At 41.1% G+C, this 15,520-nt stretch overlaps 1 protein-coding gene across 1 annotated transcript in view; it reads left to right on the top strand. All coding sequences in view use genetic code 11, as the record gives it.

The window, feature by feature from the left end:
• Positions 1-15,520, top strand: part of EGR_08923 (Tripeptidyl-peptidase 2) — a gene marked incomplete at both ends in the record, with an annotated part of 36,776 nt that overhangs the window by 11,949 nt on the left and 9,307 nt on the right. Inside the window, 10 exons of the mRNA XM_024498172.1 lie at positions 1,074-1,183; positions 1,471-1,702; positions 3,627-3,807; positions 5,955-6,258; positions 10,952-11,265; positions 11,506-11,621; positions 12,278-12,636; positions 13,374-13,474; positions 14,894-14,993; positions 15,073-15,207. Of these exons, the coding sequence (XP_024347417.1) occupies positions 1,074-1,183; positions 1,471-1,702; positions 3,627-3,807; positions 5,955-6,258; positions 10,952-11,265; positions 11,506-11,621; positions 12,278-12,636; positions 13,374-13,474; positions 14,894-14,993; positions 15,073-15,207 (1,952 nt within the window). The remainder of the gene's footprint in view (positions 1-1,073; positions 1,184-1,470; positions 1,703-3,626; positions 3,808-5,954; positions 6,259-10,951; positions 11,266-11,505; positions 11,622-12,277; positions 12,637-13,373; positions 13,475-14,893; positions 14,994-15,072; positions 15,208-15,520) is intronic.

The raw sequence follows: 15,520 nt of genomic DNA, 5'->3' as shown, positions 1-15,520 counted from the left end.
GCTAAAGCATTGTATCTAAGCGGTGCAATCGAGATCTCCGAATTAAAACTGTTCACTGCCGGTACCACGGATGCCCTTAAATTATTCCCGGAGCCCTTCAACGACATTACTAGTCTGAAAGTCTGGGTTAGGTGACAAGCAGCCCATGGAGCCGAAATTCCGACAGAATAACGGGAGTCTGAAAAGTCCCGTATAGTCACATCTATATCTAAGGCAAAAACCTTCCTGTCACTTCTCCAACAGGCATAGCAGGATTAGTTGAGGGAGAGTTGAGTTGCATTGACCTGTATCCTTTCCTTCTTTTTTGTCTAACAACTGATTTTACTTTCTCCCGATGGTTTTCGACTTCTGTGGCTTATGTTTAAGTCGCCTATTATGTTATCACCTCCAGATTTTTCCTTTTTTATTTCAAAATGCGGAATTGGCTTTTGACAGAGATAATCCATTTGATTGTGCTGCGCTGCTTCTTTGTAAAATGGCTCTAGTTGATCAAATGAATTTAACGTTAGAGAAACGTAATTTAAATTGAATAATATGCTACTTAGGTCAAAGTATCTTCAAACAAGCTTTACCTTAAACTGGTGTCATTTAATTTTATCCCTGCTTCAGGGATAAGGAAGCCAATTATCATTTAAGATCGTTCCACTGTAGCACTTCACAAATGAATTGTAAACTAACAAAGTGGGCTGCTTACAGTGACTCTGAATTGGAAATGCTTTAAATTAAAAAATGAATTAACATTGATAATATTTGATTTTCCCATCTTTGTAACAACTTGTGAAAGATTTAATAACTCGGAGGTCGCATTGGAAATATAACCTAACCGCGAAAAGTACTGATAGCGTCTTCCTGAATTGAATAGCATTATTTAGGCGACCCGCGAAATGTCTTAAGGTTAAAATCACCAAGATGAATCATTTCACAGAGGGAGAGACCAACCAAGTATTCGGTGTTTTCATTCTGGTTTCAAAATTGAAAACAGCTAAATGTTTCCTTGAGGCTAAACAATTTCAACATTTAAGTATTTTCACTTCAATTGCGCTCAATCTCAGTCAATTTTCGCTCCTTTCTAGGTGTAGCTCCCCTCCTGTTCCCCAAAATGATGGAGTACATGTATTGTCAACCAACGTGGAACATTAATTGTAGCAACAACAAGAACAATGAAAATACAACTGTACACAGTGTACGTCGTTACTTATATGCTTTTAGCAAAGTTTCGTACTACTCTTCCAATGCACCTTGACTCCGTTAGTACGTGCAAATGCTTGTTTACGAACGGTCATGGTGACTGTGATTCGGTGGCTGATTCACCTACTTTTAGGTACTTAAGTCTATGAAGCTTTGATCGGTTTGTTCATGATGATTAAGAAGCATCTAAAGCCCAGACGCTTTCGGTCATTGCGATTATGTAAATCATCGGCGAATCAAACCCCAAGGCATCATGTTTGTAAGTGATTCGTATTGTTTCAGGATATTGTTGCTGACCCCAGAACCATTTCCAGCGACTCAGCCAACGAATTGACCAATCCCATGCCCTCGGCCTACACATGGGGCTCCCGGGGGCCTTCACCCGATGGGCATATAGGACTTACTGTCGCGGCTTGTGGAGCCGCCGTGGCTGACGTCGCGGCATGGAAGTGCAGTGCGTTTGACCTTCTCAATGGCAGCTCTATGAGCAGTCCCTCAGTGGCTGGCGGTTTTGGTAAGTTCGGTTTATTTTTCAACATCTGCGATTGTCAAGGCTGATGTTCGAATAAGGTGTGGTGCCTGAGTTTTTCCTGAAGATAATCACAACAGCAAGGCATACGATTCTGCAAGTACGGGGGGAATGGAATACTGGTGGCGTGGATAGTCTCGGGGTCGAATATACAGAGAGAGTACGTATAATCCCAGCACACAGCCCTTATTTGGTCTCCGACGCTCCCATTGGCCATACTCTCCCTTCAGTGATTAAAAATCTCCCAGCGACCTATAATCAACCACCGGACACGAAAGGTGATCATATGATAAATGCTCATTTTGTTCCACATGTTGCATTCCTTGCTGCGTCTAGATGAAATCCTTAAACATTTTGGCCTCTTTTGGGCAAACCGAATATCAGAGAGGTTCATTTAGGGAGTAATTCTAAAGGCCAGAAAGTGGTCTACAACAAACATTTTGCAAGCCGTGGGACTTGCATAGGAACGTTTGCCTAAAAGCAACACGTGCGAAGAGATGGTATCGTGTTCTCAGATCATGATCATAAAACACAGATCGTAAAAATGCTATAGTCAGTTCTGCAGGGCTGTTTTTATTCATTAAACCAGGATCTCGCTTCAGCGCTGGGCATAATTTGGAGTTGAAGACTAAGGTATTTCCGAAAAATGCGATGCCACTTCGATGGCTTTTGTGCCGAGTTTCCTCAGTTTCGGCTGTCCGCAGCCGATGCCTTTTTTCTTTAATTCTTTGATGTAGCAATCATTATGTGCGCTGCCAGGTGTACAAGCCTTCAAGAATCTTCATTATGCACGCATAGGAAGGTTCTGACATGAGCGGAAAGATATACCCCTTTTTTTTAGATTGGGTATTTAAGCATTCAATTCAAAGTAAAATCCCTCTGCTGGGAAGGCATGCGGCTCTGATCACGCTGTTTACACTCATAGTCTTTCATCTCTTCTTTGCATCATTAATACGGTTAGAACTTTAGATATTCTCACCTTACCATGTCCTTACTTGTGAATCGGCTGTCGCTTTAAAAGCAGTAGGCTAGTGATTGAAGTTTTTCACCCCAGCAACTGCACTTCTTTACACATTAACGGCATGCGTTTAACTTACCAATTAGTTACATAAAATGTGGTTAACCTTCCATTGTACAGATAGAGTTACTGTCAGTACCTTGAATTCTATTCAATGAATTTTCAAAAATTGTACTGAAATATCGCCTCTTGTAAGTTGTGGTCGATCTGCCTGCCATGTCCTGTTTGCATATTGCCAGGTTTATCTGAATGAAAAACCATTTGCTGAAACTTCCAATTTTCAAATAGAAACCCACTGGTTCAACTGACTGATCATTAACAGAAAATTCGTGGTAATTATATCAAAATGCCGTAGAAGGAAAAAAAAAACAATGAACAGGTGCGTCAGGGTTCCTCAAGATACGATTTTCTTAACTCAGAAGATTGTAGTATAGCTTCATTAGGCCGTTTTTCAGTCCTGTGAACTTGGAGCATTTATGAATAGACAATGAGCGTAGCCCTGTCCCATTAAAAATTATTTTCTCAGGGAAATACGTTCAAAGTCTGATATTTAAAATCATGTTCCAGTAAATTACGGGAGCATCTTGACCTATGGGATGGGTGTCATATTCTTGCGTAACCAATCATTGCACCACTGCAAATTCCATTGACACGATGATTCGTTAACTCAGTAACGTTCTACGTGTGATGCTTTCTGCAATGGATGCAGTCAATTGTCACCGTTTATATTCAGTTACGTCATGATGCATATTCTAATCGACTGAAGCTTTCTGCACTATCGGGAATTAATTACCTTTAGATAGGACTTGAGCTGACCATATTCCCACAAAACGATTTACTCCCGATTACAGATGTGAGGAAGTTAATCCTCCTTTCCAATCTTTTACACAGCTCTGGTACTATCAGCCCTGCGTCAGAGCGAGTTCCAACCGTGCCTTCGAGTGCCCTTCATTCTGTGGCGAGCTGCAATCTTCGCCTGTGCAAAACCTCTCTCCCACCTCACTCCCTTGGAACAGGGGGCTGGGCTCTTTCAGGTGGAAGCCACTTACGAGTTTCTGCGGGACATCATTAGGTGCGTGTTGGTGTCAGTTTGAATTTTGATTTATTTGGTTGATCCGGTCGTTTTTGATGACGCAGTTCAGTTGAAATAATCGTCTAATTTGGTCCGAAGTTATCCAGCTCTTATTAGGCATTATTATCTTAACATGAAAGGAGGAGTAGCTACTTCTCGGTTAGTCGTCAATTGGACGTGGAAGTGTAGATCTACTCCTAGAGTGGCAAGTTGTAAAATGCACGGAAAATCCCACGCCATTGTAAAGGGTAGTTTTCATTAAATATGCTGGCCGTTGTGCATAGGACTTACCGAGGTCAATGTTCTTTTACCCTGGGCACATCTTCATTTGTTGCTGCAAAAAAATCAGTAACCTCGGTTTGATTTAGCAAATTAAATGTCAATGTCAAGCAGCCGGTCATAACCTGAACGATTGGTTCCATAGGGTCAACCATGTTGTGGCCCACTTTGTCTCTTGAAAGACACATTGGCCAGAGGACACAAGATGTATTTGTAGGCGAATCGACGGCATTAATTACAAAATGCAATCTAATTTAAGCCTATCAATTAATTTGCGGGACTGTTAATGAAAAGGGTTGTAATTCGAAATCTTCCCACAAATTTCAAAACTGCAATTAATCTTGCAAAAAACGGGTAACGAGAGCATCAAATTATGCAGAAAAGCAGTTAAGCAGAATGCATTCCCCCCCAAGCCCTTGGCCAGACAAGTTAAATGGTCAGAAAACTCGTTTCAGGCTTTATCGTTTTGAAAGATGAATGTTTAACAGTCTACGGGACTTTGATGGATTATAAGTGACTAACCGACATCCGTATTAAAAGCTACTTCAGAAATTGCATGACCTTCGGGGTCCTGAAGTGACGAGAAGTCATAGTACTATGACAGATATTAAAGGATTGGGAGGCTGTGCCGCCGAGCACGAGTACAATCCGCCGATTCTTCAGTGCTCTTATTGTTAAACAAACTGTTAAAGTATTACATTTTAGTAGGAGAGAAACTCATCCTTATGGCTTAATTTAAATTATTTGAAAGAGCTAAGTTCGTACCATTTTCGGTAAGCTCAGAACAAATCACCTCATCACGCAGATAGTGTCCTGCCCTTTCACATTCTAAGAAGTGATCGCGGTAATTTTTGAGCCATTTGAACCAAAGCTTTGATGTGGAGGATTAAAAATAACCGTCCATTACTACATTTGCATGTAAATATGGAGTAGGCAAAACTACCTTTCTCCGATGTCCAGTCAAGCTTCCTCAATTCTTCAAAGGGTGTCAACTTTTTGCGGCATTATCAGAGGATAGGTGGGTTCCGATCGCAACTCTATCTCCCTCCGACCACAAGCCGTCGGTACAAGATAGGCTTCGTGTGCCCGGGGCAAGATAAAAATACTAGAAAATGTGTTAAAATTTCCCCTGAAAATAGGATTTGAAATAAACGTATTGTGGGCATACATTGGTAAACTACTACATGCAACGGTGAAACACCTTCAAAATTGTATATTGTTTTCAGAAAAAAGGTTATGTGCTCGGAGGAGTTCCTATTGGCCGATATTTGGTCGATGGGAAAGGAGGGGAGATTAGTGTCCAATCAGAAAACTGGGATTTGTCTTTTGCAAAATCGTCCCATTTTCCGGTGTTTTTTACATGCTTCAATGATTTTATGGATTTCAGCTTTTTTACTATTGATCATCATCGTGCTATCATCATAAATACTTTATATTGGTTGTTTTTTGCATTTCTACAGGGTATTATGCCACTAAATATCTTCCATTGTAGTTTGGACCATTAATTTTTCTGCTTTAGCTGTTTTTTGAAATCACACGCCATGGAGACAAACTTTTACCATAAAGTTTTGAATTTTTGAACCATCGTTAAAAGTCACTGTTCAGTAGTAGAATTAGTGTTTTTGTAAAATAATCTTAGCTTCAGTTTACCATACTTTTGCTTACTATTCCATCAGTAGCTTTAACCTTCAGGTTCAAACAATTGCCATTTGTATCGGTTTTGTTTACGTTGGCGACTGGTAAAACCAATTCTCTAAATACTCACAACTGGACAAACCTTTTGAACCTAAATAGGAATGCACAACCAGTTCTGGTAATTTATCGATTATCTGCGGCCACTTTAGACGCCTTTGATATTCCACTAACAGACCCGAACCAGCCCTATCACCACCACTATCACCGGTTAATCAACTAGAGTCGCTACGAGCCTCAGGGACACCGTCAGCCCCGGCTGATGGTGGCCTTGCTCAGCTTAGCCGATTTTCAGGCTGGCGACTAAGCTGTCACGTCAGCGGTCCTGGATGCATTGTGGAGAACTCCAAGGGTCTTCACAGTCGTGGGATTTGGCTTCGACGAGGTTGGTTACCGTTCTACCACCACTGTAATGATGGTGTCCAGTCCGCTCCTCCTAAAATGTCCTACACTGTCCATCTGGAACCACAATTTTGCACTGTGAGTGAATTATTTCTTCTTTAAGCAATAAATAAATGCCCCGCCATAGTAGATAGTTGGGGTGTCATTTACTGGCGGAGGAATTGTAGTAATGCCTATAGGGTTCAGGTGGTCCTGTATGAAGACTCTGCCCCTAGATAGGAAAGAAGTCCATGCGATGATTTTGAATTAAGATGAAAAGACGTTACAACGATTACAATGGGTCTATCTGTATTGTCCTCAGTATAAACTTTTTTTGAGGACTCATTTGGTCGGTATTACTTAAGGTTATGCGACCGTCCTCAAGAAGCACAATCAATGTGCCAATCCAGATAAACAAATTAATGCCACCCGTACTGTAAAGGGCCCCCATTGGGCTGTGTTCCCTGGTATTTCTACCTACTTATTTATCATTTCTATGGCGCCCCGCCGCCTACACACACAGAGATGTTATTCGAATGGCTCTTTCCTCAGAAATTCCATGCAGATATTGCATAAATTTCTTCCACGGATATTTTCAAATTGTTCCAACCCGGTATCCCACCATTATAAGTCATTATGCAACAACAGAGGTAAAAGGCATTGACCAAAAGTTGGCGCGATAATGATGGCCCTGGCTTTGAGTTTTCACCGAATTAGCTATTAAGAATAGGTACTTCTTCTAAAATTCGAGTTCCTGGTTTTTTTTGAAGTGGTTTCGCTCACTGTTCTCACAAAAGTGGTACCCAAGCTATCTCCAAAGACGTTATGGAGGCTACGCGTGTGTAAGCGGCTGTGCTGTAGGCGCAGCATAGAGGTCAAAACGTAATAGACTGAAAAGGCTCACGTAGGTAAATGCGCAGTTATCATTCTGATAAAATTTAGTGAAGCAAACAGTTACGTAGCCTGGGCGTTGTTTTGTGCACAGAATTCGATGCTTCTACCATTTACTTTAACGAGCCTTTCTTTAATTGGGATGTGGATTTGATCTTTGTTAGGGGTTGTCACTTATTCGCCCATCTGCAGCATGCGTATTTCTTCCGCCCCGCTGTTTTATCATGCAGTAGTAGAAATCAGAATGGTTGTCCTTTGATATAGGGCTGGCTTTCTTCTGCCACCAAGGTAGCGCCCCAAGACTTTCCTGATGTTGAAAGAAGACATAATACTCGGGCAAAATATGTTTTGTCGACATGCAGTAGGGCTTGGGGCCACTGGCCTGGCCCGGAGGTCAGACCACCTGGCGGATTTGCAATGGCGGAGCACCAGTGGTCCGTTACCGAAACCGAGAGTTGGACAAGCAATTAGAGTATTACTGGTAGCTTCTTTTTCCGACTTCATAATTTGTTAAGGTAAACTGTGCTTGACTATTCATTACAATCTAAATAATGGACTTGTGAAATGTATTTTTATTGTGCAAATACGTAGTCACCACATAGGGAATCAAGTTTTGGAGGAGCTGCGGAAGGTTTTGATTGGCCAGAGATTTCATTCATTTGGGTTAAGTTTCTTTGGGAAAGTTATTAAATAGCTAATAACCAAATGACTGAAATTTATTCCTTACATGTACGTTTGCCACGTTTCTAGCAGAGTCGGATCCTGATTTCAAAAAATGCAGCTTTAAATTTATTTGTCTCACTTCACTAGAATTTGAATCAGATAATTTTATGTCACAATTTTCAACTCCCGTTAAAAATGCATTACCCAAATTCAAACAATCAATTCAACACTCCCTTTTCCTCCAGTAGGGTACTTTATTTTTTCCTAAAATTTTGGCACTTGATGATCGTCGCATCTCCGACTACATTGGTAGGTGTCACTTTGAAAAGTATGGGGTGTAAATGCTGCGATCTTCAAAATATTGTTTTGTGCGAAATCCTACTCAAAATTACTTTTCTAGCTATTTATTAACACCTTTCTGAGTTTTTCTTCAATTGTACAAGATATTCACTCAAAACACTTTCTTTTGGAGAAAGGCGTTGTGAAGACTCCCGTAACCATTACAGTTCCCCTGAGTGGTACTAGTTGGTATTTGAAGAATAACCCACTTTACGTTAGTGTAGTGCTTGGTTTATTCCGTTTCGAATCGTGTAAAGACCGTAAAAGGGATTTAATCTATGCATTGTTCAGAACAGCATCCATGTAACATAAATACGACCTTTCAATATGGACGCTTTCTCGGTGCTCTGTCTAATTAGCCTTTGCGTATCTGGTTTGACTTATGTGTTTTTACGTCGGAAATAATATTCTTAAATTATTTCAAAGGCGTTTTTATTATTTAACTGTATCCTATTTTGATATTGAGTAATGTAGGCTTTCCAATTTCGTGTTCATCAAATCTGTCCTTTGAACAAAACCGGTTGTTAGGCAGCACGTAATGGGTAATGGTAAGACATTAAAAAGGGGTAGGGATAGATTTTGGCTTAAACAAAGGGAATCTTTGACATCAAATCTTAGATCAAAGGAGGTTTTTGGAGGTCACTCATTCAGCAACGAGATCGGTACATTAAAGAACTACTTGGTAAGTGGATAAAATTGGCTTGAGCCTCTTGATTAGCCGTTCGTGAGAGAAGCGGTTAGGCTTTTGTTTAAGTCAGCTGGCTAAAATTTCTTACCGTCTGTGCTTTGTAGAAGGTAGGGCAATCTATTTGGTAAAGATTTGAGCATTTGCAACTTCTAAATGTCCGATGTAAGTATAAGGAAATAATTTTACGCGAAAGCTTAAACTCATCTAGGGAAACAATCGCGTCTATGATTCATCCGCGAACCCAAACGAGATAATACTATCGCAAATTCTAGTTCCATACAGCGCTATCTTCAGAAGCAAACAGCTCAGTTTTTAGCCATTCCACTTCCCTTTTAATTCTCTTCCCCCCACTCATGGGATTGTATAATGCCATGAATAGTTAATAATCCCTTTGAGCTTGGATAAATATTTTGGGCATATGGAGAATGAGAAGCGCATGTCTTTCTACGGTCAGTTTTGCCTCGTTTTTTGAGAATAGAGCCTTCTCTCAACCGATTGGCTGGTCCTGACTGTTTCTCGTGCATCTTTGGGCTGTATTTTAATGAGTACACAAGCTCTAGTCATAATTGATGTTTGGGGTTCAGGGGGGCAATAATTCTTGACGAACTATTCCGTCTGTAGTCTACTACGCGAAGGTACTGTAGTATTTTGGGCATGAAACGTGGGGTAGTAGGTAGGTCTCTTTCGATCGCTTAGCGATTTAACAAAAGCTGAAAAGCATTTCTTTTTACAATTTAGGTAGTCAGTAATCTAAAATGCACAGTGGGTTCTTATAACGTAAGCGAAATAATTTACGAACAGATACTCTCTGAAGCTGTCTACCATCTGTTAGTGTCTAGCTCTCACCACGACTTTCCCAGTTGGTGTAGGTGTGAAGGAATTTTTCTTCACTAACACTAAATACCACTGATTGTTGCTCCTGAAACGTTAATTTCGCAACTGTTCCCGAATGTGGCTCATTTATCATCGAGAGATCCATCGTCACGGGCACGTTTTTTCAACTAATTAATGGGTGGCGCGCCCTGCTACCGCACCTTCTTCAAGCACCACACGCATCATGTCTGATAGGTTTGATCGGGGTTCTATGAGGTAAGGGTTTAATGGATTAAATTGGGAAGAGCGCAACAGACCGTAGTACCCTGCTCATATACTGACCACATATCGATACTTTGTAATGGATTCATGTGAACAATCTCATATGTTTAAAAAGTGGTTACAATTTCACCACACTTTATTTGTTACAAAAATTTGATTAAAGAGTTGGAATTAATTAACATTAAACAAGCCAAATATGATCGCGGCTGACCATACTTATCTAATAATTCCTTTCGATGCACTGACCTCATAAGAAGTCGCGAGAACCATTCCCGACGATGTAGTGAAGCACGGAAGTTCGTTTACTGTCAAAGGTTAGGATATCTTGCGATTTACAAGGATAGACAATATTAGTAGAACTCTTCCCATTATCCCGTAGGTAGAATTTGAGGAAATGATAGGTAGTTAGGCGCAACCGATTAGATCCGCCGTTCCTTTGAAGACCGTCATTGCTACTCCTCTTGGGTATCAAAGGTAGCTGGGTGTTTTCTTTAACCGCCCGTAAGGCAAGAAAACAAGTCTTCTAATGACTTTCAGTCAAAATGAGGATGGATTCTCATGCATCTCGTAGGTTTCAATGGATTCGCCCATCACGTCCTCTTTCCAAACAGTTGTAGCGGTTTGTTTGCCTGGTGATTCTCAAGAACAGCCACTGTTTTTTGCCGCGTGCATTTAGTTTTTCAAACCCAACTCGTAAAAACTGCCTCAAAAGTGAAAAAAGTTTGTTGAATACATATTATTAACTAGCTCCATTCCTATTTCATCGCTGTGTACCTCTTCGGCGGTTATTTACGGCTTGCAAAGTATGAAGCCTCGACAGATTCAGTCATCCATAGCACATCGTTCTTCTTTTAGTGCATCCGTCTTAAGAAATTAGAACCATTGTTTGCCAGGAGTTGGTCCACTTATCACTGTCGCAAATGTAGTACCCAAGTTATTCCTGGAGGCACTATGAAGCATACGAGTGTGGTAGCAGCTTTAAAATCAACGTACAAAAGGGATAGATGAGTGCTGAGAAGGTTGGCATGAAGAGGTCCATACAGTCAATATATACAATGGGATCAAGCGTTGTTCTCCAATGCTGGACTCACTCAGTCAAGTCTGCTTGCCTTGCAGACCATCTCAGCAGAGTTTCGGCGCGATTTCAGTCTGAATCTCAGTGTACAAGTGGGATACCAGCAGTCAAACTCCGGCGACGACATACAGCGTCCGAATTGGTTGCATATCGCGCCCTTTGTGATGCTAGCCAGTCGCAGCCGCACTTTGCCCCTCTTCATTGATCCCACCGCCTTCGAGAAGGCGTCCACAGGGGTTGTGGAATTTAACCCTCCATCACGAGTACACCACACGTGTGTAGCTTTTGTCAATGCAGATTCGCCGCAACACGAGGTGTTGGCTCTCCTGCCAATCACGATTCAGTTACCCGCGGTGTAAGCTGCATTTTTGTTGAATTATCCTTCGCTGGCCCCTTTCATAATGACACGGAAGCATTAGCATTGTTATCAAAGGTTTATGCTGAATTCAAAACTAACATCTTCACGTTATCGTTTGTGCTATATGGTCAATTTTTTACCGCATAGATTAACTCCCTAGTAGAATTATGGGCAATTTTGTCTGAACATGAAGTTAGCATCATTCTAGCGCATTGGACTGCTGCCCATGTCTTGTAGAACACACTTTGACGTCGACAACGGGGTGTATAGCTTTAAACTGTGCGGCGACTTCTCCTACACCCAGAAGGTCTGTCGTTGGTTTGTTCGCATTCCTCGTGGCTCCACGGCTGGAGGTATGCTTTGCTTCTAACTCCATCCATCCTACTAATTGATCGTTTAGCTCTGTGATAGTTAAATATAAAGTATTTTAAATCAAAAGGTTGCATTGTAAGGGCTAGAATAAAATTTCAAGGAGACATGGTCTTCTACAATGCGTACTTAAGTGATCCGGAGATTCTGGCAACGACCAATGTTAAAATGTTAGCTAAATTTGAGAGCTTAGTACAAATCATTTTGCCCAAATTGTAGTCTTCCAAAGATGTGATCAAGAAAAGTTGCTTGAAGTTTTCTCATCTTCATAAATAACTTCGTTTGTTGAATTTTAAGACTAGGGGCCTTGGAGCCTAGCATGTCTACGCGTAAGAAATGCCTGGTCAAAAGTCAAATGATGAAGGATTCTTATCTGAATGCCGTTGATTTTCTCCAATCCTCTGTTTCATTTGGGTTTCCTCTGAGAACAGAAATCGTCCGATTTCGTGTTCGTTCACGGCCTATTCACCTGTCTGCCCAGCCTGATTTTAGCCCTCCAGCAAGGCGGCATTCACTGTTTCCTATTGACTCCAAACTGCGTGGCTCCTAAAACAACCATGATTACGAATCGACCGATCATTTGGTTTCTCTGTGAACCACTCTTCAATTCTTCGCCTTTTTTCTTACCCGAACCCGTCAGTTCTGCGACTTCGTCGCGTGGATTCTGATGGAGACGTTCCCTGTGCCTTCACCATCTCCATCGTACAACCAACGCCGCTGGGGAGCGTGCAAGGTACAGGCTACGAGGTGGTGCATCGGCGAATCAATCTCGTCAGTCGCACGGCCGGCGGCGTCGGTCTGACGGGGCGCAACGAGCCGCCATCCGCCTATGAGGCTGCCTCTGCCGACTTTGTCTTCGCTTTCGCCATAGAATGGGTGTGCGACTGTGTGGAGATCACTGTGGCCCAGCATCACGGCTGTGACACGCCCACCGCCTGTCGTATTAGTGGACGGTTGGAGTTTCATGGGCTGGAAGTAAGACCGGGGAAGCTTGTCTTTGTGAGTTGGGTGTGGTTATGCTGGTTATATGCTTGTGATTAATTTGTTTGACATTTCATGCCTGCCTTTCTCTTCGCGTACTTTTTTTTACATTCCATCCATTCATTACTTTATTCATTTATTTCTGTCTGTCCTTTATCCAACTCAGAACTCTATAAATTGATCAGCATTGGTGCACCTTTAGTTTCTCTGCAAGAAAAAATGGAATTCGCTCAAAACTCTCATTTTGTTGTCATAGGATACACCGAAAATTGCGAACTGCTTTCCCGTCCCAAACCTATTTGCTCGTATTTTTTCTTTTGTCCAGACGCAGCCATGTTCGAAGCATTTTATAAGATTTATTCTAAAATCTCGTGTCTCAAAAAGCAATCGTTTTAAATTCATTAAATGGGTGTAGTAGTTGGAGGAGCTTTCTTTATTTATTGTAATATCTAAATCGCAGTCACTACAATAACTTGCCTCGATACGCTCGCAGAAAATATCTTTTATGTGTAGGCCCATTGTGTTTCTTGTGAACTTGTCTTTTTTAAAATATCATGGTACTGGGAATAAAATTTTTCAAGCTATTTCTTCATAGACTATTGTCGAAGTGTTGGATTTCTTCTTTTTCACTTGAATTTCGTAAAGGTTTATTGGTTTGATAAACTATGGCAGTTCTAAAATTTGACAAGCACTTTAAAGGGGTATTTTCTTGAAAATAAATTTTACTTTCATTGAATTGTTTTGCGACATTTTAGCACTCCTGCCAAACTTACTTCCCCGTTTCTTTGCGCTCGAATTTCGGCCTTGAAAACATAAAATTCGACCTCGAGTCAAAATACTGGATACAGCCTGTCAGGTACGCTTCAGCCCGCAGTCGAAAACAGAATATAATCACTTCTGCCATATTTGCCTAGTCAATTTGTTTGAGTTCAGTACGTACACTTGAATCTGGAACTGGTGATGTGTGAACAGGGTCTTCGGGGATTTTGACGCTAATATATTTCTATTCTCGATTATATTTATTAACAAACCAATTCATCTAATCACCATTATGGTAGCTCCAATTTTTGTCTTTCTATGTTCTTTACCTTGTCAAAGGGACTATGTGTCAGAGTTGAAGAGTGGTGCCGTGCGGAAAGCATTCTGAAGTGCTTGACTGTAATTAAGGGGAGAGTTGATCCCTCTGTTAACATATTTTAAAGACGATGCGTCTTTTTTTTGGTCTCGTGTTTTAAAAGGAACTTTCATTGGATGGAAACAGCAAGTTGGAATTTAAGCAACCAATTCAAAGACCGGAACGTTACCTCGAAAGAGGAGACTACGCTTGACACGATAGTGAGGCCAAAGTTCTTATTAATGGGAAGAATAAGATAATCTGTCGAAAACAAAAATGACTGCGTTATCTGTCTTTTAGCATTCCTGACTAATCTTCTCTTTCGTATCCATTTAGATCCAATAACAACATAAATAGTGCTGTTTTAATCGTTTTCTACCATTATTTGAACTAGCCCTAGTCCTTCCATTAAGGTGATTTTGTTTATCCACTTGTTTCTGTGATGTTTAAGAAATTGGCAGTTTTGTGTGTACCTATTAGAGCATCAAGCACTTAAGCACCTCTAGCTTGTCCATGGCACAAAGACTAGTTTGATGTGCTTTTATCAAGCTTTAGCCAATTTTCTTGAGTATCCCTTAATAGTTGCTTCACCTAAGCTAGATACTCTGGTATAACATTCTTCCTGTCGATGATTTTGCTTAGCTTTGAGTATGCTTCATCACCAAGCACATGAATACGCTGATGAAGCCATTTAACAGTCAAGGGCATGTTGGAGGTACAAGGGATTTTTGGAAGAGGTGAGGACCATCCGCTCTTGATAAAAGTAGTAAGCCAAACAAGTTGACTGAAAGTGCTTCAATAGAGATTTAAGATCGCGAGGCTGATTTGAATTACCTCTTGAGGTCATAAATGTTCAGATTTCCACTAAAGAGGTTCTTTTTAGCGCGCTCTGCTTGGTAAATTAGGCGTTGATTTTAATTAAGAAATTGGCTCACTTCCAAGTACCTTTTGTTGATTGCTGCGTACAGTATGACCTCGTGGAAAACTCACAATGTAGTATTCTCGTAGTCTATAAATCACAGGAAGAAGGAAAGCAGGCGCGTTTTTGTGAACCACTTTGAAATGGAAAGATTTAGCAAAGGACATCTCATCTGGAGATGAGAGTTCAGTTCCATACCTATAAGTCAAAACTGGCCACCGATTGTTGCTTTCTCATTGTAGACCAGCATCATCCTCACGCTGCTACCGAAAGTTGGTCGCCTATGAGGAAGGCTCACTGGGCCTTCCAGGGGTTCACTGTCTCTCCCTCATCTACAACTTCGTCTGCGCAAGTCCCTTGTCTTCTCTCCACTGTTATTGGATGGATCTCTTGATTTTTATGTGGTTTTTATTCGCTGCAGCACTTCAAAACGGATGGCGCTGTCTTCGATTTTCGACGTCTCACCTCACTGCTCTACGAGGCGGATGTTGTGCAGGTTGTCTATCATCTCTATGACGGCTGTGGGCGCTTCAAGGGGGCTGGGTCCTATCAGTCGGTGAGCAGTCACCTAAATAATCTAATGCTGAGTTATTAAGTTGAAAACATTGGGAATGACTTATTTAACCTCTAAGCTATTTAGTGTTCTTCATTTTCGGAATTGATGTCGGTTACTTAACCCGTACTCTACCAACACTAAAACATTTGACGTGTTTTTTTACCAATTTTTAATAACACAACCACAGAAGTCTACGAATGACTTCATCATGATGCGTGTGGATGTGTAGCACCCAAATTATGAAGATGCTATAAGGTGCATGAGTTGAAAAGCAGTCTTACTAGAAGCATACAGAGGAGTTGGAAAACTGTTA

The sequence above is a fragment of the Echinococcus granulosus genome (assembly GCF_000524195.1).
Source record: "Echinococcus granulosus chromosome Unknown EG_S00124, whole genome shotgun sequence".
NCBI classification, from domain to species: Eukaryota; Metazoa; Platyhelminthes; class Cestoda; order Cyclophyllidea; family Taeniidae; genus Echinococcus; species Echinococcus granulosus.
Note: the sequence above shows the minus strand (reverse complement) of the source record. Positions and strands in the feature narration are given on the sequence as shown.